General features: G+C 36.2%; 1 protein-coding gene across 24 annotated transcripts in view; it reads right to left on the bottom strand.

Moving 5' to 3' along the window:
• PTPN13 (protein tyrosine phosphatase non-receptor type 13) overlaps positions 1-26,047 on the bottom strand; it is a 167,816-nt gene that overhangs the window by 118,078 nt on the left and 23,691 nt on the right. For 23 of the 24 annotated variants that reach the window (XM_045570954.1, XM_045570959.1, XM_045570971.1 and 20 more), the window contains one exon: positions 18,797-18,916. The exons of the other annotated variant lie outside the window; for it this stretch is intronic. In XM_045570954.1, the coding sequence (XP_045426910.1) occupies positions 18,797-18,916 (120 nt within the window). The remainder of the gene's footprint in view (positions 1-18,796; positions 18,917-26,047) is intronic. 24 annotated transcript variants of the gene reach the window in all.

Raw genomic sequence — 26,047 nt, forward strand, 5'->3', positions numbered from 1 at the left:
AATCAAAAGAAATTGTCAAAAGTCTAGGCAACAGTTTAATCAAACATACAGTAATTATGTGTTCCAAAAAACTACCTTTTTATTGGAACTGAATCATTTATACATTCTGAGTTTTTAACCCCTACCTATGGCCAAGATTCTGATCTTTACGTCAATAAAAAAGTAAGCTATTAAAAGTCATTCCTCTTTAGAAAATTAAAAAGCCAACTATATATGTTCCCTTGCTTTTTTAAGAACCCTTATCTGTGTCAAGGAAAAAAATGTGTTTGAATGAATCCTTTAATCAGTCATCACATGTTAGATTGCAATAAAGCAGAGTTACAGCCCAACGGTTCACACAGTCAGACCCATCCACACATTAGTCTGCTAAAAAACATGGCTCACATGTTTATGGCAAAATATGTTTCAATGAACTATCACAGCTGGTAAGCCTAGACAGATTGTTGCCTTTCACGGCCGCTTTATACATTTTCTGTTAAACACTGCTTAGGTATCTCGGAACAATATTTTCTTTGCCAAAGAATGCTACTCAAAATACTGAGGTATCACATGTCACTGCATTATAAAAGAATCTACAATAAATTATTTTCAAATCAGCAACTAAAGAGCACACTAGGAGACCATAACATCTGGTAAGAGATGATGGCCTTGCAACGAGACTGGTAGCACTCAAGGTACTGAGAACCTGTTAGAAACTCAGTGTATTTCCATTGAAGTAGAGCAGTAGAGCCAATGACAACAGAATTTTCTGACAAACTGGATGTGGAGTGGGAAAGAAAGGAATCAGGATGACTCCAAGATTCTGAGAAAGAATGGAGGACTATCCACTGAGGTAGAGGAGACTACCGGTAATGCTGTTTGCTGAGGCAGCAACTTGAAGATGGAGCTAGAAGTAGAATTTTACTTGGGACCTATTCAGTTTGAGATATCTGTCAGATACTCAGTGGGGTGTCAAGTGGGCAGCTGGATCTGGATTTTGGGAATAAAACGTCAAAAAGATATATTTTTGGAAGTAGCTGACCTAATAGATGCTATATAAAGCCCTGTGGCTGAATGAGACCACCAAAAAGTGAGTTATGACAAAAAATACATCAAGTCTAAGGACTTGATGTATTTGTCATTGGCTCTACTGCTCTACTTCAATGGAAATACACTGAGTTTCTAGCAGGTTCTCACTACCTCTAGTGCTACCGGTCTGGTTGCAGGCCATCATCATCTCATACCAGATGTTATGGTCTCCTAGTGTGCCCTTTAATTGCTGAATTGAAAATAATTTATTGTAGATTCTTTTATAATGCAGTGACATGTGATACCTCAGTATTTTGAGTAGCATTCTTTGGCAATTCTTTTTTATATGTTCCCCAGTATCCAGCCCTAAACCTAAGATAGGAGGCTGAGATTCTCTCATGTTTAATTCCTTATTTTGGAACAGAATTATTATTTCTGGCACACCTGTTACCATCTGAATTTATAAATTATTAAGAATCACAGATAATAAAGGCACAAATGTCTCCCAGAAGTCTAAATGCTGTGTCCTGTCCTATCATCTTGGATGCTGGTACTTACTCAGATCAGAGAAGAGCCTGCTACACATCTCCTCCTTATCATCCCTGTCCACAGGCTACACTCTCCCTTGACAGGTTGCATAGAACACGTGGGAGGTAAAAGCAATCCATAATTGCTTATCACTCTGAAATTACTAAGAGATTTATTCACTTTACCAGCACAACCAAGGTGAGAAAACACATTATTCTGGCAAAAACTGTATCTTTTAACTTTTGCTGTATATATTAGGTGTTTGTTTGCTTGTTGTTGTTTTTTTAACATCTATAGTAAAACATAATCTAAGCACTATACATATTTAAAAACTAGTGGCCTGGTGCTGCACAAATTCATGCACATTGAAAGGAAATTAGTTAGAAGAAAAATTTGTGTTGTAATTATGTTACTACAAAATATTACATGTCAAAATAGTATATACAATATACTATATAATAAAGAGGTAATATGCAAATTGACCATCACAAAAGATGGCTGCATATGACCAGGCTGGCAGAGGGGTTAGTGAGGGACGACCAAAAGACTGAACAAGCAGGCTGTGTGGGGCGATCAGGCTGGGGGAAGGGGCAGTTGGGGGCAACCAGGCCAGCACGGGGGGCAGTTGGGGGTGAGCATGCCAGTGGGGGGAGGGGCAGTTCAGGGTGACCAGGCAGGCAGGCAGGCAGGGGAGCAATTAAGAGCCAGTGGTCCAGGTTTGTGAGAGAGATGTCTGACTGCTGGTTTAGTCAGACATCCCACGAGGGGTCCCGGATTGGAGAGGGTGCAGGCTGGGCTGAGGGGACCCCCCACTTGTGCATGAATTTTGTGCACTGGGCCTCTAGTAGTATTATAAAATTAAGAGACATGTGTGATTGGTGCCAGCAAGAGTTTTATATGTATTGCATATGCGTGAGTCAATGCTTATTTTTAAATTGCCAGTGCACATGATATGTACTGGCTGATTGGTTGGACAGTAGGACAGACATATGCTCAGTCACTTAGATATATATCTCCTTCCAAAAATTACAGGTCATTTGCTCATAGGATTCATATACTACTGGGGAGATTAAATGTATATATAGCAAGAAGAGGAATGTAAAGGTGATTTAGAATATAGCAAAGTTACCTTAACTACAATGAAAAGAGAATTAATTTCTTTTTTTATATATGGTCCTTTAGATGAGTAAGATTTGACCAAGGTTAAGGGGGAGACTCCAAAGAGAAGAGCCAAAGCAAAGGCATGTGGACAGGAAATCATTAAGTTTGTACATGGAACAGTATGAATTTTGGACAGAGGAATGGTGGAGAAGAATAATAAAAATAAGTTAGCAAGGTTGGTCATATTTTTGCTTGTTAAAACACACACACAAATGACATAAATATTTTAATTTGATTTTTAAACATCTTATAGTAAAGTACCTGTGACAACAAACTACATTGCTGTTGAATGCCCTAAACACACACACATAGAACTTTGAGTACCAAATTCTTTAGAAAACTATTAAGCCACAAAATATATTTTAAAATAATTGTAAAGTGTTATGCAAATATACAAGTGAGGAAATTTAGAATCATGGCTAGAATCAGTCTAATTTATTTTCATTGTCTATTTAAAGGAAGGAATTTAAAGCAAATGTATTCAAAGTCCTTCCCTTCACAGAATGCTAATAAAAGAATATTTTAAAATGGAATTCCAGAAGCTTGTAATTTAATGTCCTAAAATATTTCAGTTGTGTGATAATTGTCCTCAGGAATATTATTATGAAAGAGTAAATCTGATGTGAACTGATTCCAGTAGGAAAACAATTCTATTTATAGACCTTACCAACATTCCACAGAAAAGTTGCTTAAATAGAATTTCAGGCAGCTAGAAGCAAGGTTAGAAATAAACAGAAATCTGATATGCAAAGAAAGATCTTAGAGCTTCCTTCCAATAAAACCTTCAACTAACACACAGATCCACTTTTTTTTTTTTCTGAGAGATCTTGCCATTTTCATTAATTGGTCCTTTATATTTTAGTTTTTTGCTTTCTATGTAAGGTATTAAAATTAGGGAAATGATCAGAACTATGAATCAAATATGATAAGGGAATACTAACCAAAAGTATCAGAAAATCATTTAAAGTCTTAGAACAACAATGACACCTATTTGACCTGAAAAAATCCCTTTGCCTATTCAGTCACCAATAGTCTTCCCATCTATCAATATATATATAAAAGCCTAAGCGACAGAACGACCGAATGACTGAATGATCCGTCAACTGGTCACTATGACATGCACTGACTACCAGCGGGCAGACGCTCAATGCAGGAGCTGTCTCCTGGTGGTCAATGCACTACCACAGCCAACCTTCCATGGCTGGCCAACCTTCCACGGTCTCTGTCCTCCCCTCGGCCAACTGGCCCTGATGGCTCCAATTTGGCTGTGGCAAACTTCCTGCAGCCCCCCAAATTTGTGCACCAGGCTTCTAGCTTTATATATGATATCTGGATTCTTGGCAAAAATCTATGCAGAGGCCACAGTTTCAAACTCTGAAGGATTTAATGAAGTCACATTATAATACAGAATTCTCTCAAAAACTTAGATCATATGGACATAAAAATACAGTAGGTCCTCGGGTTATGTCAGAGATCAGCTCCTACAGCACGATGTAATGTGATTTTTACCATAAGTCGGAACACACCTACAGAAGCACCTATGTCACTCACATGGAGCACATACACAGCAGTAATAAAGTGAAACAGTAAAAAATATTTAAAAGAAAGATAATAATTCCTGACCTTTACTTGTGGTAAAAAAAAAATAATAATAAAAAACATAAAGCACATATATACATACGTTGAAATGACAGAACTTTTTTTGTTGTTTATAAATAAATGGGAAATGGCAATGTAACCACGAAATGATGCATATCGAGTCCGATGTAACCTGAGGACTGCCTGTATATGTAGTTAAATCAATTATCTGGTATTACAATGAACAAGTAAACAAAAAAATTTTTGAGCATTTCCCTTGTATTTTAATATTTTCTTGATAGTAAAGCTTTGTGATAAATTATTTACAGCTCACTGAAAATTACAGTACATGCTACAGATTGAGTTCCCATTTAAATTTTATTAATTTCCATTAATTGTTACTACTTTTTAAAACTTCAATTTCTCTAATATGGAACAAAATAGTAATCTCTTTCTGAAAATAAAATTGTGTGACTGAAATTAAGACATCTATATAATATAAATTGATGATAGTTTCTTCAAAGATATTTTACATCATTGTAAATTTTCTCAAGATAGCTAAGTATTCAATAGCATTTAATAAACTCCTATAAGCCTTACATCCTTAAGAATTTACCGTATTTTTCGGACCATAAGACGCACTTTTTTTCCCCTCAGAAGTGGGGGGAAAAAGTCCCTGCGTCTTATGGTCCAAATATAGCCTACACATATACTTTAAAAAAAAAGTTTTTTTACTTGCCCGGCTCTGTGTGGTCTCTGTGTGCTTGCCCGGCTCTAAAATGGTTCTAAATGCTGCTGTTTACTTTACAGGGTTGATTACATGTCTTTATGACTGTGATGTTGGGTTTTAATGCACATAAAATATTTTAGGACACTATTTGTTTCAGAATCTTTTTTTCTTCATTTCCCTTCTCTAAAAAATGGTGCGTCTTATGGTCCGGAGCGTCTTATGGTCAGAAAAATACAGGATATTCTGATGTAGTAGGTATCAGATCTTGCTAATCATACAAATCTCTTAATTATAAGTTATATTATAAATACAGATGATTTAAGGTACAAAGTATCCTAAAATAGTACTAATTTTTATTTTAATTCCTTGGGGGAATATACTTCTATAAATGCTCTATTTATCACATGGTATTCCTAGTTAGCCTAGATCCCCAATTTAGAAAAATGGGTTTAAAATTTTACAATCAAGCCAATTAATACTTATTGAGTAACTATATATTTGAAATAGATATCTTGCTGTATCTAGTTATTATCTTGTATAATACAAATTATCAAATGAAGATATTTATTTAAATGAACATATATTAACTATAGCATCAGCATATAATTTTAGAAAAATGTTATTAAAGAGGACCACACCAAGACACATCATAATTAAAATGCCAAGAGCAAAAGACAAAGAGAGAATATTAAAAGCAGCAAGAGAAAAACAGTTAATTACCTACAAGGAAGCACCCATATGATTGTCAGCTGATTTTTCAACAGAAACTTATGCAGGCCAGATGGGAATGGCAAGAAATAGTCAAAGCAATAAATAGCAACAACCTACAACCAAGATTACTCTACCCAGCCAAGCTGACATTCAGAATTGAAGGTCAGCTAAAGAGCTTCACAGATAAGAAAAAGCTAAAGGAGCCGGAACCGGTTTGGCTCAGTGGATAGAGTGTCGGCCTGCGGACTGAAAGGTCCCGGGTTCGATTCCGGGCAAGGGCACATACGTGGTTGTGGGCACATCCCCAGTAGGGAGTGTGCAAGAGGCAGCTGATCGATGATTTTCTCTCATCGATGTTTCTAACTCTCTATCCCTCTCTCTTCCTCTCTGTGAATAAATCAATAAAATATATTTTAAAAAAAAGGAAAAAGAAAAAGAAAAAGCTAAAGGAGTTCATCACCACCAAACCAGTATTATATGAAATGCTGAAAGTTATTCTTTAAGAAGAGAAAGAAAAAGAAAAAGGTAAAGATAAAAATTACAAACAACAAATACATACGGTATCTATCAACAAGTGAATCTAAAAATCAAGTGAATTAAAAATCTGATGAACAGAATAAACTGGTGAATATAATACAGTAGAATCAGGAGCATAGAAAGGGAGTGGACTGACAACTCTCAGGGGGAAAGGGGTGTGGGGGTGCGGGAAGAGACTGGACAAAAAAACTTACACCTATGAATGAGAACAGTGGGGGGAAAGTAAGGGAAGAGGGTGGGATGGGAACCAGGTGGAGGGGAGTTATGGAGGGAAAAAGAGGAACAACTGTAATAATCTGAACAATAAAGATTAAATTTAAAGAAAAACAACCTGATCTTATTGCTAGCTTATTAATTTTGTTGAAACAACTCTAGAACCAAGTGCTAAGTTTCTTTTAAAGCACTAGCATTTATTGCTGAAACCGGTTTGGCTCAGCGGTAGAGCTTCGGTCTGCGGACTGAAGGGTCTCAGGTTGGATTCCGGTCAAGGGCATGTACATTGGTTGTGGGCACATCCCCAGTAGGGGGTGTGCAAGAGGCAACTGGTCGATGTTTCTCTCTCATCGACGTTTCTAGCTCTCTGTCTCTCTCCCTTCCTCTCTGTAAGAAAAATCAATAAAATATTTTTAAAAAAAGCACTAGCATTTATTTTGCCAACTAACAACTTCATGACAGCTTCTGTAGATCATACAGCTGACACATCATATTTTGCCAGACAAAATAAACTATAACTGAGGTAATTAGCAATAGAAATAAGTTTTATGGCTGAAACCGGTTTGGCTCAGTGGTAGAGCATCGGTCTGCAGACTGAAAGGTCCCAGTTCGATTCCGGTCAAGGGCATGTACATTGTTTGCGGGCACATCCCTAGTAGGGGGTGTGCAAGAGGCAGCTGGTCGATGTTTCTCTCTCATCGACGTTTCTAGCACTCTATCCCTCTCCCTTCCTCTCTGTAAAAAATCAATAAAATATATTTTTTTTAAAAAAAGAAATAAGTTTTATGGTAAAGGCCTTTTATAAAGCATCAGGTTTTTAGTTTGTTTTTCAATATAGAAGCTTCAAGTTAAAGGAGATCTTCTTCCACCCTTGCTATCTGTATATAGTGGAGGGAAAGGGGAGCACAATTTAAAAAAATTATCTTAGTGACTTCTCTTTACTTTTAAAGGCCTGCTCTATACAACAAAGACTGAAAAACCAGTCAAGGGGTGACTACCATTTATCTCATTTTTGGATAATTGGTGAAAAGGTCAATGAATATTAGTAAATATTTCCAGTTTCAGAGGGGAAAATAAAATATATTTTCTAGAGAGGAATTTGCTTTATTTATGATTATATGATTCCACAGAATCCTGATATGTAACTACTTATGAAACACATTTTTGTGATCACCAATGCCATTCTTTCCTGTTCTTCAATCACTGCTCCTCCCCCCTTCCTCTGTTTACATTTTAAAGAAATTTTCCTGCTCAAAGAATAAAGGGGAAAGGCGGCTTATTTGGACGATAAACTATTCCATTTTTCAAAAAGAAATATTAAGGATACATTCTTCACAAAAATGTTAACCATGACTGGTGCTCATCACCCTAAAAACGTAAAAATCTTAACTGTTACTAAGTGTTACAAGGCACAAAGCCACCTTTTAATTCTTTTATTTGAGAATAGGGTGAAGTAACTGTAATATGTATTCTTTGAAAAACTTGGTTACTCTATTTCAGAAGGCAGAAAACTTAAGAGTTCATATTGTACGATTCCATTTGTTTCATGTTTATTTTCAGGCAAAACTTAATCTGCATGATATGTCATAATAATGATTACTCTTGGTAACCCAGAATTGACTGATTACAATGGAGCATGAGGAAGCCTTCCTGGGTGCTAGAATAATTCTAATACCCACTGGTGGTTATATGAGTGTACACATTCATAAAATCCTTCAAGCTGTACAATTAAGAATAATGCTTTTACAGTATATATTTTTATCTCAACATTTGAAAAAAAAATTCCTATCTACATATAAAAAAGACTAATATGTTAAATATCTGCCAGTCTGACCAGTTGCTATGATGTGCACTGACCACCAGGGGGCAGACACTCAATGCAAGAGCTGCAGACTTACAATGTCTTGGCAGTGAAGGTTCTCGGGTGACGCAGGATTCCTTGCAGGGCCACACGATTCTACCTTTGGCAGAGGGTTATGTTGTTGCTGGGGCACCATCGGCCCTAATCTGGTTTACTGCACACTTGCGTTTGCGTTCCACACCCTGTACAACAGCAACTTTGCAGAGTGCCCTCTTGCATTCTGGGGATGTCAGAGAGCTGATTTCGGCCTGATCCCCACAAGCCAGACCAAGGGACCCTATCTGCTGGAGGGATACCACTCACTCAGCTGAGGCCTGGGAGGGACCTCAGCCTCAGGATGTTGGCTCCAGGGCATGCCTGGCCCCTCTTGCCCAGACCTGCCCCACTGGCCACCTTCTAATTAATTTCCTTTCAATGTGTACGTGTCCATGCACTGGATCACTAGTGAGTATATAAATTGAAACAGTAATTATAATGAGTAAGATCACACAAAAATCAGCAAGTATGGCACTAGAGATAGAGAGCACGGTCTACAGCAACTTTCCCTTCTACATGTATGATTCTTTAAGTTTATAAAATGGTCTGTAAAATCTAGAACCAAATAACTTCAAATCAAAACAAGTGTACGTATTGACTATGTATTTGTGGCACAGGAGAGGTTTACTCTAAGTGCTTCAAACACCTGTTAAACAACCTATATTATTCATTTCTAAATGCTAGATATTAAATTAATTCTATGTCTTATAATTTGTTTTCAGGGAACAAGTAGTATAATTTTATCAGGTTCAAACACATTTAACTTGAAGAACCTGATAATTCTGGTCTTATAAATGCTGGGCAAGATATAGCATGTCAAAAACAACTGATGCACCTTGTTAAACAGGAAAATTGTGATTGTAGATAATTGGAAATGTAATACGGACAAGTTAGGTTTGAGTCTTTTAAAAGCTCAATACCCTATACAAATATTTATGCAAAAGCTCTTAATCCATAAAAACTTTCTATATTTCCTATAAAGGCTTTAAAAAGTCAGAAATTAAATATTTAAGTTCTGAGCTTTGTCTTCCTTCTCACACAGAGTTGCTTCTTTTCCTTTGGTTCTACCAGATTGAAAATTTTACATTTTCCTTCTATGGTTTTATGATTATCCTTTCCACATTTAAGAACATTTGACTATGCTAACTCTAAAATCAATATCTCTACAATTCTCAACCACTGAGCAACACCAGCCAGGCAGTTTGATCCTTTTATTGTATCATTACATGGACATACCACAATTTGTTTACCCATTCATCTGTTGATAGACATTTGGTTTCTAGCTTTTGGCTACTGCAAAATAATTTGCTGTGAACATTCATGTACAAGTCCTTGTATGGAAATATATTTACATTTATTTTGGTAGTATGTGTATATTTAACTTTTTAAAAAACTGTTACAGTTTCCAAAATGTAAAACCATACCACTTTCCATTCTCACTAGCCATGTATAAAAGTTCCACTTGCTGCCAAGTCTTTGCTATTCTTGGTGAGGTTAGTCTATTAAATTTTAAACATTCTAATAGATATGTACTAGTATTTCTGTGGTTTTAATTTGCATCTTCTTGATGATTAATGGTATTAAGAATTCTGGGTTTCCCTGATGACTAATAACTTCATGTTATCTTCTCTGGTAAAGTTTCTGTTCAAATCTTTTGCCCAATTTTTTTTTTTTTTTGGGGGGGGGGTTGTTTGTTTTTACTATTGAGTTTTATGAGTTCTTTATATACCATGGATATAAAGTCCTATATCCATTATATAATTTACTGACAAATATTTTCTCCCACACTTTAACTCCTTTCATTCTCTTAATGTATTTAGAAGAGATGTTTTTAATTTGGATAATGACCACTGCATCTTTTTTTTACAAATCAAGCATTTGGTATCATATCTAAGAACTGTTTCTCTAATCCAGGGTCACAATTATTATCTCCTACTAGAGGCCAGGTGCATGAAATTCATGCATGGAGTGGGGGTCCCTCAGCCCAGCCTGCATCCTCTCCAATCAGGGACCCCTTGGGGAATAGTTGACTGTCTGGTCCCCCCAAGTGCCCTCCATTGCAGGCCTGATCGCCCCCAACTGCCCTACAGTGCTGGCCATTTTGTGGCAGCCATTTTGTGATGACGTGGGAGAGGCCATCTTGGGACAGCCATCTTGTGATGATGTAGGGGCAGCCATCTTGTGACAACTATCATGTGGTAACATGGGGATGGCCATCTTGTGATGACCTCGCATGACACCACATAGGTATAGGATGCTTTCTTCTATAACTTTTACAATTATAAGTTTTATATTTAAATCTATGACCCATTTTGAATTAGTTTTTGTATGTGGTATGGGGTAAGAGTAAAAATTATTATTTTTAAATGTTTTGGGCCTGGCTGATGTGGCTCATTGGTTGAGCTTCCACCTTTGAACCAAGAGGTCAGGGTTTGATTCCCAGTCAGGGCACATGCTCGGGTTGTAGGCTTTATCCCCAGAGTGGAGTGTATAGGAGGCAGCAGATCAATGATTTTCTCTCATCATTGATGTTTCTATCTCTTTCTCCCTCTCCCTTCCTCTATTTTAAAAAATTTTGGCATATGGATATCCAATTATTATAGTCGCATTCCTGGAAAAGACTATCCTTTGTATCTTTCTCAAAAATCAATTAACTATATAAATGTGGATCTCTTCTAGACTTTATAATGTTCCATTGATCTATTTGTCTATTTTGATTAATATAGCTTTATAATAAATGTTGGAATAAGGTTATGTGAGTCCTCAAATTTTGGTCTATTTCAATGTTGTTTGGGCTATTCTAAATCCACTGAATTATCTTATGGATTTTAGAATCAACTCACAAATTTCTAAACACAAACAAAAAAACCCATTGGGATTGCATTGAATAAAGAATGTAGAGAATTTAGACAACAATATTAAGTCTTCTGATCCAGGAGCACTATCTAAGACCCTCTAGTAGAAAATTATGATCTAGCAATTATATTTGCAAAACCCTGTGCACTTTGGTCCAAAGTACATTATTCAGGATAAGAGCAACTTTCTATTTCAGTTTTTTTATTGGAGTTGCTCATGCGTGCGCCTGCGTCCTGACTCCTGTGTGCTACTCGTGAAAAACCTCAAGCTTCTCCTTTATCAGAAGGCAAGTTTCACCGAAACTGGTTTGGCTCGGTGGATGGAGCGTCAGCCTGCAGACTGAAGGGTCCCAGGTTCAATTCCAGTCAAGGGCATGTACATTGGTTGCGAGCACATCCCCAGTGGAGAGTGTGAAGGAGGCAGCTGATCGATGTTTCTCTCTCATCGATGTTTCTAGCTCTCTATCCTTCTCCCTTCCTCTCTGTAAAAAATCAATATAATATAAATATTTTTAAAAAGTATGTTATGATATTACCTCTCCAGAATTTTTATTAGTTATAGGTAGTTCTTTTTTTTTTTTTTTTAATATATTCTTATTGATTTCAAAGAGAAAGGGATAGAGAAAGAGAGATAGAAACATCAATGATGAGAGAGAATCATTGATCTTCATGTCCCCTACTGGGGGTCGAGCCCATGATCCAGGCATGTGCCCTGACCGGGAATCAAACCGTGATTCATAGATCGATGCTCAACCACTGAGCCATACTGGCCAGGCGAGGTGGTTCTTTTTTATTAACAGCTGCTTTTTTTTTTTTTTTTATGAGGAACTGATTTTGCATTTTATTAAATGTGTTTTCTACATCTACTGAAATGATCATATAAATTTGCTTCTATTTAGTTTAATAATATGATGAATTATACTGATTGATTTATGAATGTTAAACCAATCTTGTATTCCTAGGATCTACTTGATCATGATGTATTTATTATCACTTTTATATATTGTTGGATTCAATTTGGTAAAATTTTGTTAAGACGTTTTGCATTAGTGTTCATAAGGTACTAGTACAATATATTGGTCTATAGTTTTACTTTCCCTAGTGTATTTATCTGGTTTTGATATTATAATAATGCTAACCTCATAGAATTAGTTGAGAAGTGTTTTCTCATTTTCTATCTTCTTCAAGAATTGCTTTCTCTTCTTTAAATTTTTAAATTTCCCTAGTGAAGCAATACGGGCCGAGAATTTTCTTTGTGAGATATTTTAAACTATATATGCAATCATCTTAATAGATATACTAGATATAGGCAATTCAGGTTGTCTGGTTGTTGTTTTTGTGGGTGAGCTTTTTTGGTAATTTGTGTCTTTCAGGTGTCCATTTCATGTAAATTATTAAAATTTCCAACTATTTATTATTCTTTTAGTATCTGTATAATATAAAGTGATGTCACTTTTGTCACAGACATTTTTTCTAAATATACTGTTGCAATGCTCATGGAAGAGCTATCAATTTTAATACTTTATTTTAATGTGTAAATAAAGTGGTTTTACAGGTCTAAATAGGTATTGCTCATTAAAGCTTTATAAGTCATGTAAACTAGGCCTTGTTTCTTTATTTCTAAAAATGATTAGTCAGGTGAAATGAAGATCTTTCTAGTTCAAATAGTTTAATTTCATAAATAAAAATATACGTGTATGTGTGGCTCTGAGTTTATATAGTTCTTACATGTTATTTCCCTTTCAATAGCAAAGACATTTCCCTAAAAGTAATTATTCAATGAAAGCAATTCTATAAAATAAAAAGAGGAAGCACTTAATATTTCATGCAGTTCTGCTGATAAAAATAACAGGTCATTCTCTAATAATACTGTTTGTTTAAATAGGTACTTACAAATCCTAATTTTTTAAATTAGGATTTCTTAATCAGTGAAGTGCAAAGTTATTTATTTAATATCTGTCCTACTTATCTGTAGTAACTTGTAGTTTTCACTCATAGGTATAACAAGCATTTATAATAAAATACAGCCAAAGAATTCTATATACCCTGTTCTCTGAATCATATCCAAATTTTTTTTCCAAAAACAATAAGAAATATGATATGATCTCAATTTTCCCAGGACACTTGCTGGTAACTCTGAATTTGTTTATTCAGAGTTACAGCAACTTTACTTGTTTGTTTTTAGTCCTTCTCTTTATCAAAATGCTTTATTTGTTATCTTTTAAACTGTTCAATTTACAAATTTCATGAGTTAGTTATTTTATTTGTTAAACAGGAAACCAGAAATGATTACAGACATAATAAAAGGAATTTACATGGGAGTTCTGTCCTTGCCTAAGCCAGAGAGACTAGGTCTTTCCCTTTCATTATTTGCGAAGAGGCAATTTCACAACAAACAATCTACTATTTTACACCTTAAAATTCTAGATTCAATGATGGATTTTTTGCAAAGAGCAATCATTTCATCACTTTTTAAAAAAATCACCATTTTGGGCAACTAATATAATTGTAAGCTAATTTTTCCAAGGCAGCAATAATTTCCTAGAATGTGTATGAGAATGACATTACTTTTTATTACCTAGGACCACTAAGCTACTGCATGAGTTTATCCATGATGTAAAAGCTAAAATCTTAAATGTGTATGTTTTTCAATCAGTTAATAAGCTATGCTTTTTCCAATCTGTTAATAAAATGAAATAAGAAACATATAATTAGAAAAGGAGGACCCTTAATAAAATTTCTCCAGAATTTTTATTTCAATGGCCACATTTAATTTTCAATTTAATTTTTGGCCTTAGCTGGCCAAAAATAGTGAAATCCATCTATCTACTATTTATAAGAAATACCGAAGTTTCAATATAGGTAAGTTGAAAATGAAGGAGGAAAGATATTCTAGGTAAAATGGCAAGGAAAAAGAAGCAGAGGTGGCAATGTTAAGAGCAAACTAGGCAGAATTTAAGGTGAAGAGTAAAAAGAAAAGAAAGGCTTAATTTAAATTGATAAAAGACCCAATCTATTTAAATTACCCATTATACATATCTCATAAAATTGCATGAAAACACATGATGACAGTAGGAAGACAGACAAAAACATCATTATAGTGGAAGGTTTTAACTATTCCGAAATATTTGACAGATCAAGTATACAAAGCAATAAAAACCTAGACAAATTTTCAAAGCACATGCATTAATAAGCTTAAATTATACCCTAGACACAGAAAATATTTTCCAAATTCCCAGATTATTTATAAAATTAGACCATTTGCAAGACTATAACCAAATCTCAAAAAAATTCTAAAAAGTAATCACATAGATCACAAATTTTAATAAACACAAGACAATAAAACTAAGAAACTTACATAAAACACAGAAAAAGCATTATCCAACCAAATAAATATTTAGAATTATACATTTGAAAATAGTTTTACCTTTCCTCCTCTGAAGAGAAACTCATATGAATATGGTGTCTTCCAATAAAGTTATGCTTAGAAATGGTTATTTAAATATTAACCACAACAAGTTTGTAGGTGTGTGTTTTTTAAAGGTTAAAATTACAAGGAGACTCAAAAAGATGAAGAAATAATTATCTTGACTTGTGTTCAATAACCCTACAGTAGAAATGCTTATTGCCAGCCTTTTATTAATAGGAATATCAACTTTCACTTAAATACTGAAAACACACAGAAACATACAGGTTAAAGAAGGTAGGAAGAGTCATAGTCTGTTTTGCTCAGTGGGTAAAGTGTCAGCCTGGGGACCAATGGGTCCCAGGTTGGATTCTGGTCAGTCATGTACCTAGGTTGCAGCCTCCTCCCCAACACAGGCCCTGGTCAGGGCTCGTGCAAGAGGCAACTAATCGTTGTGTTTCTCACATAAATGTTGCTCTCTGTCTTTTCCTCTCTCTTCCACTCTCTAAAAATCAATGGAAAAATGTCGTTGGATGAAAATTTACAAAACAACAACAACAACAAAAACAGAACAAAACACAATAACAAAAAAGGAGGAAGAAAAAGCCATTCCTAAGAACCAAAACTAAGACACAGAAAAGAGAATAAAACAAATTTTAGGAAAACAAAACCCTTAGAGGCCATTGTAATTTGCCTGCTTAACAATAGTAGTCATTATTCATAGGGTGTTTATTACAGAACCACAAAATAAGCAAATTGATAGAGGTTTCCCCACTTTTTGAAAGTCTGTTTTACTCCACTTGGCTTTTATTAAAGATCTATATTAATACTGGTCTTTGCTAACTGAAAGAATTCCAAAGAGGATTTTAGCTTTTATTTTTTTAAAAGGTGAAAACACAGCATTCAGCATTTGTCTTCCAAAGAGCCATTTTAGAGGCAGGACACCTGGGCAGCGAGAGTGGTAGTGCCAAGCTCTTCCCAGTTAATCCGAGGGTCCTTATAATGTTGATTAAATTTAGCTTTAAATCCTAGCTTCAGAAATCATCTCTATCTCTCTCTGAGACCTAGCGTTTTCCCTGGATAATCAGTAACTCTGGGGACAACAGAAGATAGCAGCCAGGATCTGGATAATATCGGTCACAAGGTCTAGACCTCTGGTCAGCTAAAGATAATCTCTTGAGCTGCTATGTATCAGTGCCTGAGTCCAACGGTAGAAGGGGCCCCTGGCTACTTTCCCATGAGACTGAATAGAGGAACAAGGGAACAGATCCCAAAACTGTCCTCAAGGCAGAAATAAATGATTTATTACTCTTCCCCACCTCCAACCAATCAGTTCCCAGCATGACCCAGAAGCCCTAACCAAGTGTCTTGCGATTTTGCCCTCTATACTCTAGTAAGCTACCTGTCATGGGGATTTCAGGCTTTGGAGCGCCAGTTTGCTGGTCTCCTGGATGGCGCCTCCACTGCAATTCTGTTTGGCCGTAGTGCCCTGTGGATGAACTCTTTCTGTTGTACAATACCTGGGAGCCACACTCAGCATCAAGTTCTCACAGCTTTTTTGTTTTTTTTAAATATATTTTATTGATTTTTTACAGAGAGGAAGAGAGAGGGATGGAGAGTTAGAAACATTGATGAGAGAGAATCATCAATCAGCTGCCTCTTGCACACCCCATACTGGGGATGTGCCTGCAACCAAGGTACATGCCCTTGAACGGAATCAAACCTGGGACCTTTCAGTCTGCAGGCTGATGCTCTATCCACTGAGCTAAACCGGTTTCGGCAAGCTCTCATAGCTTTGAACTGTGTCTGTGAGCGTCTATGCTTTATCTCCATATATCCTGTATATCCATTATAAAAATGTGCTCTAAGGTAATCATAAAAGCCTAAGAGAACTTATAAAGGTGTTACTTAACATAAAACTAGATGTAATTAAACATATTTGGCATGATTTGGTAGGCTATTTGGGAGATCTGGAAACACTAAAAATTTTTCCCATACAAATTAATGACATTAGCTTCTTTGATTTACATATTTCAGCTTAACAAAAGGTTTCATAGGAATGCTCTGCTTTCTTCTGGAGAAAAAAACCTGTATTTTATTTCAGTTCAGTAAGGAAAACAAACAAACAAATAAAAAAAATTTGTGGCAAAAAAAAGACAGTGTGCTATCAAATACAAGAAATAAACAATCCTGGATTTCAGATAAATTCAATCAAATAAACATAATGTTCCTCCAAAAAAAATAGAAATTTCCAATTGGCAATCATAATAGTTGGTCTCTCCAGACGGCCAAGGAATCCAAATTCAATTTGTCTATTTTACTGATGCTATTCTGTGAATTGGACTGAAGGCCTATGGTAACCAGCTCCATGGACAGTGTTTAGGGCATAGCTGCCTTACAATTAATTTTATAACATATCCAGTAAGCCTATTTATTGTAACGTTTCAATATGTTATGCAATAATTACATCTCAATGACAAGTACTTTACATTCAGACACTGAATCTCTATTAAAATTACGAAATTTGAAAGAAAGAGTACTCAAGAGTATGCAAGATGCTTATATTCCACGAATCAGGGCTAGCACAGTAATCCTGCCATTAGTACAATAAAAAGGTATTATCTCTCCCTCCTCTGAAGGAACATCTATAGTTATTGTCTCTATCACGCATTTGGCACACTGTTTTGAAGCAGTAAACTTTTCATATGCATCTGATCTGAATAAATCCCTTAAGGGCAACAGTGACATCTTCTTATCAGGATCTTCCATGAAATACCTCACAAGTCAATGTTTCTTAAATATGAACTGACCATTGTTAATTAACTGAGTAATGCCACCAACATATCCTTTCTTCAACAACACCTTTGAAGCTTGGCTACCTGTTCTATAGCCTAGAGTGGCTATACTTTCAAATTTTCTGAAAAAATTAAAATAAAGCAAACAAAGCTACAAGGCCTATTAAAATAGCTAGATTTTAGGTAAGTGGAATTAAATAAAAGGAATTACTTTTCTTTAGATTTATCCTAATTCTAATCAAACATCTCAGTGACAGTAGAATTGGGTGGGACCTAACACCATTTTGTTTAAGTTCCAGTCCCTGGATGGGAAAATAATAGCAACAACAAGAATGGTGGCAAAGCTTTACCATCTGTCCTCAATCTGTACTTAATCAGTAGTCACCTCTACAACTTCCCAAGGGTTACCATGCTCTTACTCTTAAGCAATTCAAACATAAAATGCATCAGAACATCCTTAAAAAAACTTGTTAAAACACAAGTTGCTGGCGTGTATACCCAGGAGTTTCTTATTCAGTTAGATCTTCAGCAGGCCTAAGTATAATATTTGCAATTTAATACATTTGCAAGGTGATGCCGCTACTCACCCAGGGACCATACTTGCAGAATTATTACCTCATCTATGTTTGTTTATTGTGCTTGATTAATTCATTCAAATCAAAGATGAAGTTTGGTTCTTTACCTACTGTTCTAAATAGGTGTTGCTCATATGGTGGAAAAGCTTCCTATGGAATTTTCAGCATGATATCAAATGTTTGTGGTCAACCAATGGGTGACTCTAATTTTTCCCGCTCCAAAATGCCACATGACCATTTGGAGCAGGTGACTACTTCTATAGGGAAGCACCAAGGAAATTATTCAATATTCATTATCCCAATTTATAGTTGCAGGGATATTATCCTCTTCCAGGAATGTTTTCCCTCTGCCTTACCTGGTTAACCTCTCCTTCCCTTCAGGTCTTAGCTTGATATAAGCAAGGAGGCCTTCCTTTTCCTCCCCATGACCATGTCAAATTCTCCTACTACGAGTTCTCATAGAATCCCTGGATCCTCTCCTATGTACCCTTGTCATGGTTGAATTTTTTACACTTGTTTATATAAATATTTTATTAACAGCTGTTTTCCACACTGGACTATAAGCTCCCTACAGACTGAACTATAAGCTCCCTACTGAGAACATTTTTTATTTTGATCATTACATTTTTAATCCCTAGCACAATATCAGGCACATCAAAGATGTTTAAATAAAGGTAAGAAAGTTCTGAGCTTTTTTAGCCCTAAGAGAGGTAAGGAAAATATTATTCTCTACTCTGCCCCTTTATCAATTTTCAGCTATCCAATATTCAAAATTAATAAAAGAAAAAAAAAAAACACCTACCTTTCCTGAATAATTCTTGAAGACTTTCAGCACTTTGATTTAATACAGCCCATATTTCTTCCTCCTGAAGGGGTCCACCCCGAACCTCCAGGGCCTCAGCTAGTGACACGTGCATATTACCTAGGAAACAAAGGTAACAGATGGTCTACACATCAACAACATTACTGCACTTGAAGGAGCGAAAGTTGTCATCTATGAGGTCCCTGCCTACCTAATGTTTCAATATGGCTTTCAATCTAAATATAATTCTACACTTAGACTCATAGAAGGTATATGTATTGAAGGGGGTGGGAGGGAGAACATCAAAACAACTACTTGCCCTAGTACAACAGAGTCAACATCAGAGACAGAACTACAGAATAGTGGTGCCGACTAGTATTTCATGGGAGAAGATGGAGAGACGGCAGGGTCCCAGGAGGACAAAGTGCAGATGACTAAACCAAAGCAGCCAGACTGAATTGAAGACCTTTCTGACCATTTACCTACCCATGCAAGTAAAAAGGGTAGGAGGAGTAGAGAGGAGACTCTACAGCCATAGTGGGAGAAATTGTGAATAAGATGAAATTTGTGTTTTCCATTCATTGACTGATTTCTATATTTCTAACATGTATACTATAATCCTATATAATAAAAGCTAAATGTGCTAAGTGTCCCACCACTCATTCAACTGTTCGACCAGTCACTACAACATGCACTGACCACCAGGGAGCAGCCGCTCCGACCAGTAGGTTGGTTTGCTGCTGGGGTCCAGCCTATCAGGACTGGACAAGATGAGCCAGACACGCCCTGGAGCCCTCCCCTGGTCCCTCCCTGGCCGGACGGCCCCCATCAGCCTCCATTGGGACTGGGTGAGACAGGCTGGACCCCCTGGATGAATCCATGCACCGGGCGGATTTCAGCCCCATCCCCGCAGGACAGGCCGAGAGACCCCACAGGCACATGAATCTGTGCACTGGGCCTCTAGTATACTATAACTATAAATTGTACACTGAATGGACTTAACTATTTCTAGACCCAGCTTTGCTGCTGAGAAGGTTCAGAATAGGACGCCCCAAAGTGTGCCACTTTAGCAGGTGAATTATTTTGAGTTGATGGCATATTGAGACCCAGTTTCGTGAGAAACTTAAATCTCTCCTCAAAGAATTTAAATTTGGGGCCTTGCCCATTAAAGGAGTTATTACTAGATATTACTTGTTTTCCTCCTATCTCAAGGACAGGGCAAACATCTAATTACTGAACATCTGCTCTACTTTTCATCCTTAAATGACCTTCTTCCCCTATGCAGCCCCAAGTTACCTTACCTCAACCTTAGTTCAGAATGCCATTTTATACCTCCTTTGAACTTTCTGTCTCTGAACCTCTTGAGTTTGTGGGGTATCTGACTCTCTCATGTATGTGAGGTTTTCATACATACATATGTAATTAAATTTGTTTATTTTCTCTTGTTAATCTGTCTCATATAGATTTAATTATTAGACTAATAGGAAGAACCATAAAGAGTAAAGTTTCTTCCTCACCTACACTGCCAACTTACTATCTGCTCTTGGGAAAATAATTTTACCTTTAAACCTCAGTTTCCTATTTATGACATAGTAATAATAATAATATTAATGATCTGGGGACTATAACAAAGAAAGAGATTATGCCTATAAGCATCATAATCTAAGACTCTATAAAAATTTGGAAAGTAGCCTTTGTGAAAACATTTTTGTAGGGTCAATTTTTTCAGTGGCATTCAATTAAGTAGGTGATCTATTGATAGCTTTAAGGTTTTCGTGGGTCTCAATAATCCTATTTTCCTTTTGGAAGGAGAAATGCAGCTAGTCAAAACTTCCTATATAGATTTTCCTGAATTGATACTTCTTGAAAAGAAAATTGCTCTTTACAGTGATTACTAAAATTTCTACCCAGACCAAACAAATTCAAGCAAAATGGCAATATATTCAATATATATTATGCTAGGCAGAAGCAGATGGGTTGGGAAAAGAAGCTATGAAGCTAAAGGGAGTGAAAAATGTTAAATACTTATTTTCTATAATATATCTTTTGTTAAATTTTAAAATTAACCTATAAAAGGCTAACAAAAAAAGCTAATAGTTTCTTTTAATTTACATTTATGTTAGTTTAACTCAGAATGAAAAAAGTAACTCAAGCAACAAAATGAGACCAGTCTTGTCCTGTTACTTTCCTTTTCAAATGTGTACTACAGCATTTTGTGCTTGGAGTATACCTTGAAGGGTATCTACTTAAATGTACAATGTGTAGTCAAATAAGAAAAAAATATTTATATAACATAACCAGAACCACTATTATGGTTTTTATTAACAAAGGTATTAATATCATGACCTTAAAACTGTGCCCACAGTTAGACAAAGCCACAAAGGGATTCTAACAGATGTCTTTTTAATCCTGAAGGATTTGTGGCACTCATAGTTAGCACAGAAGTGATTTTAATAGAATGCAATAGTAAACAGATTAACTGAATCCAATCAAGTGATATGACAATCTGTCCAGAAATAAAGTAATGAATTAGAAAAATTTAAATAGATTCTAAGGAATAGGGCTATAAAAGTACATTGTTTCAAGAACAAAGCTACTAAAAAACAGAGCTTTGGGCAAAGATCCACTCACCACCCTGGCTAAGGATTTCTTACTGAGCAGTGAGAAACCATGGTGAGTTGAGAAGGCAACCCCTCAAATCGTAAGCATCTTTTTACCCAGGATGATTTATTTACAATGAAGTTTATAAAAGTTTACTAGAAGCAAACACACATATTAGTATTTTTTTAAGTTAAAGAATCTTTACATGTGTGGTATTTTAGCTGTTTATAATGTTTAAGAGATTAGCCTTGTCATTCCAAATTAAATACTGTTAATTAATAAAATGAGATATTTGTTCTAGCCAGCTTGGCTCAGTGTATAGAGCCTGAGGCCTATGGACTGAAGGATCCTGGTTCAATTATAATCAAGGGCACATGCCCAGGTTATGGGCACGATCCCCAGTAAGGGGCATGCAGGAGGGCAGCCAATTAATGATTCTCTCTAATCATTGATGTTCCTCTCTCTCTCTCCCTCTAACGTCCTCTCTAAAATTGTTAAAAATATATATATTTTTTAAAATAAATAAAAATTAAAATGAGACACACACTATATTGCTATTAGAATAGTTAAAATGAAAAAGACTGACCATACGAAGTGTTGATAAGGGTGTGGCGGGCCTAAAACTCTCATACATAGCTAGTTTGAATGTAAACTGATACTCTCTGGTAAAGTGTTTAGAGTTTCTTAAAAACTAAATATAAGCCTATAATATAAGCTAGGGTTTTGACTTCAAGGTATTTCCCAAAAGAAATTAAAGCACACAGCCATAAAGACTTATACACAAATGTTCACAGCAGCTTTATTTGTAACAGCCAAAAACTAGAAATACACAAATGTCTATCAACAAGTGAAAGAATAGATTTTAGTATATTCCCATAATGGATACCAAGCAATAAAACAAACAAAAGAAACCACTATTATTGATGTATAAAATAATATGGATGATGAATATGTTCATTATCTTAATTATGATAAGGTTTCACATTACATACATATGGCAAAATGTATTACATTGTACACTTTAAATATGTACAGTTTATGTCAACTATGCCTCAATGAAGCTGTTAAAAAGAGAAAATAAAAACCAAAACAGACCAGAGCCAGATAAAGCACTCCTTTTTTTTGTCCCATGAACATGCCTGGATTTTTTTTAATTGTCAGAAGAAACCAAGTCTCAACTTCAGGTAATACATAGATTTTGTTTGTTTTAAGTATTTTTTAATTTGTTTTCTAAAAGTTAACTTTTTCATTAAAAAAAATCCTGTAAAACTAAAGAAACCAAAATCCATGGCTAAGATCTAAGATCTTCTCTCCTTTGACAAACAAGTCAAAGCATATCTAAAATGCCATGTAACTTATGTTTATAAAGTTAGAATTTGTGCATTGATGACACAATCATGTCTTAAAAATCCATTACTCAAGATAACAATCTCTTGTTTTTCTTTCAATTTCTAATTTCCTAAAAGCATTTAAAGATAAAATGATAACTACAATAATTCCTGGACAACTTAAATAATGTGAAGTTATTTCTACCTATTAACTTTGATCCAGAATGATCAACAAAAAGACAGGTATATACAAAGTAGCAATAATAAAAGCACTAAAAGTAGCAATAATTAGAACTCTAAAAGACTAAAGCTAATTTCTCTAATAAAATAAATACATTGTTATTTCTTTCCATTAAGGGTAAGTATAGAACAGGTAATAGAGAAAAAAAAAACATTATTGCTTAATATTAGGAAAGACTAATAAAGAATTAGAATTTTAAGGAGAAAAAAAAACCTCAGTGTTTTAATTGGCTGTTGCTCAAGGTAGAAAACAGAATGTGTCTAAATATTTTTATTGAAGTTGGAGCCACGTGTATTTGTCAACTTTTCCATTGTACTTTCCCAGTGAGAGAAAAGAAACTAAAACAATCACAAGTCTAAATTGCCTTTCTGGGTCTCTGGCTCATTTCAACTATACTTATCTCAATAGAAATCATATATGCTTGCTTCCTGCTTTCAAAGGACAGCTTCAAAAAACCAGAAGAGAAAAACTCTGGAATTCTTCAGTCTCTTTTTGTATCATTAAACTGAGAAATAAGGCAAAAATTCCAAATTTCACAAATGCTGTATTTCTCCTCACTGACTGGAAGATACCTACAAAACAATGTGATGGTAGAATTTTGATTTTGAGAATTGTCTTTCTATAGCAACCCCTCCTCTACATCCACTGATTTTTCTTAACATTAATATTATGAAACTTGCTGGTCCTTCTCAAGAAATATAGATTCTTAAAATATCTCAAAGTGGACATGCATTAAAGATAACAAATATGTATAAAGCACAAAAGACTAAGTAAAAAGTAAATCATATTTGTCTTTCATATTGTAGTAAACAAATTAGGGTGACAGACATAATTCTGAGATTGTGCTTAAGATTCCTTCCATGTAGCCTAAGTAGAAGGACACATGGCAAGAACCTGAGGGTGGCCCCTAGGAGCGGACAGTGTACACCAGCCAACAATCAGAAAGAAAATGGTCCTACAGCTATAAGAGACTGAATTCTATCAACAACCAATGAGCTTGGCTCAGATAATATCAGTCACAGATGATACCTTGAGTTCAGTCTGGTGAGATCCTAAAAAGTGGAACCATCTAATCTGAACCCAGACTCCTGAGCAAAAAGAAGTGTGAGATATAATAGAAGAGACCAACATGGTGGTGTAAGCAAACACCTGTACTTGCTGCCTTTCACAACCACATCAAAATTACAATTAAAACATAGAACAACCATCATCCAGAACTGTCAGAACGCTGGCTGAATGGAAGTCCTACAACTAGAGAAGTAAAGAAGAAAGCACACAGAGACTGGTAACAGGCTGGTCCAGCAACCATGTGTGCCACTTTTTTAATTGTGGCTGCCCAGAGGAGCAAGGGGTCCCAGCCCCACACCAGATGCCCAGCCCAGGATCCCAGACCTGGGAAAAGAAGTACCTTCAGGCAGTAAGAACTACGGGCTGTAAAAACCAGTGTGGATTGGGGCTCAGTGACATAGAGGCTGCTGGCGACCCAGTTGCTCCTCTTAAAAGGCTGGCACCACAAACTGAACTTACAAGGTCCCCCTTCCTCTGAGCTCCAGTGCCAGGCAAGGCTGTGGGAATGCAGACAAATATGAGGAGGAACTGGATTGTCTGGCATCAAGGCAGGAACTTGGGGGTGGCTTTCTCTCAGATGAGGTGCTCACAGGGATCATTGTTACTATGATGGGACTTTCTGGGTTGCATTTCTGTTTGCTCCACCTTGGTGATTCCCTGAGACCCTGCCTCATCCAATTTGCAGCCCCACCCAAGCTGCCTGAAGCAGCTTTTGCATATGAATGGCCTGTCCTTGCTCAGGTTACACTCTCTCAACAAGCTGTAGCTGGGTCAGGGAACTCCAAACCTATCAATAAAAGGCCCAAGACCCAGACCAGCACCAGCCTGCCTTGTTTCACATTTGGGTCTTGTCTGGGCACTTCCAAACTTGATGCTAAGAGGAGGAACCTGCAGATCTCTCTGTAGCTGGGTGGCCCCTGGCAGTGGCTGACTTTGCACCTCCCTGGAGAACCAAGAGCTAATGTACCCAGTGGTCAATGTCAGGCCATACCAGATTACAACTCTAGACATCCATAAGCAACACACTCAAAGGGCAGATGCAGTGAGAACCAAAGCACCACTGAAGCAAGTCCTGATCCATAAGGGTATCTCCTGCACAGCAGCTTTCCCACTGTAGTCACAGCTGGTCCTCACAGCTAATTGGCCTGGAGGTCAATTCCTTCCAGTGACACCAATAGCAATCAAATGTCAACTACAATAAGACTGTGCACACAGCCCACAAAGGGTTGCACCTAAAGTGTCCATCTCAGGTGAGTGGGGAGGCTGAGCCACTGTAATAGTAGGTGTACTTGTACACCTACTATACAAGGCTACTCTATCAACTCAAGGAGGCATAGCAACTCTATCCAATACATAGAAACAAACCTATGAAATTAGCCAAAATGCAGAGACAAAGAAACATGTCACAAATGAAAGAAATGGAAACAAGCAAACTACTAGATATAGATATCAAAACCACAGTTAGAAGGTTACTCAAGAATCTTCTAGAAACCTCCAAGGGACTAGTGAGACTTTCAAAGATATTAGTGAGAATAAAAATAAATAAATAAAAAAAAAAAAAAAAAAAAAAAAAAAAAGTGAAAGGACCAGTCAGAAATTAAGCATACACTGACTGAAATAAAGAATAATAAACAGGGACTCAACAATAGACTAGAGCAAGCATGTCAAACTCATGAGCCACATGCCTCATTTATTTGGCCCATGTTAAACTTTGAGTTTGACATGCTTGGACTAGAGGATCCCAAGAATCAAATCAACAATTAGAAATATGAGGAAGCAAAAAACACCCAACCAGAAGAGCAAAAAGAAAAAAGAATCCAAAAATATGAAGATAGTATAAGAAGCCTCTGGGACAACATACCAACATCCAAATTATGGGGGTGCCAGAAGAAGAGAGAGAGCAAGATATTGAAATCCTATTTGAAGAAATAATGACAGAAAATTTCCCCTACCTGGTGAAAGAAACAGACTTATAAGTCCAGGAAGAGCAGAGAACCCCAAACAAGAGGACCA

This window comes from Pipistrellus kuhlii, unplaced genomic scaffold (genome assembly GCF_014108245.1).
Source record: "Pipistrellus kuhlii isolate mPipKuh1 unplaced genomic scaffold, mPipKuh1.p scaffold_m20_p_1, whole genome shotgun sequence".
NCBI classification, from domain to species: domain Eukaryota; kingdom Metazoa; phylum Chordata; class Mammalia; order Chiroptera; family Vespertilionidae; genus Pipistrellus; species Pipistrellus kuhlii.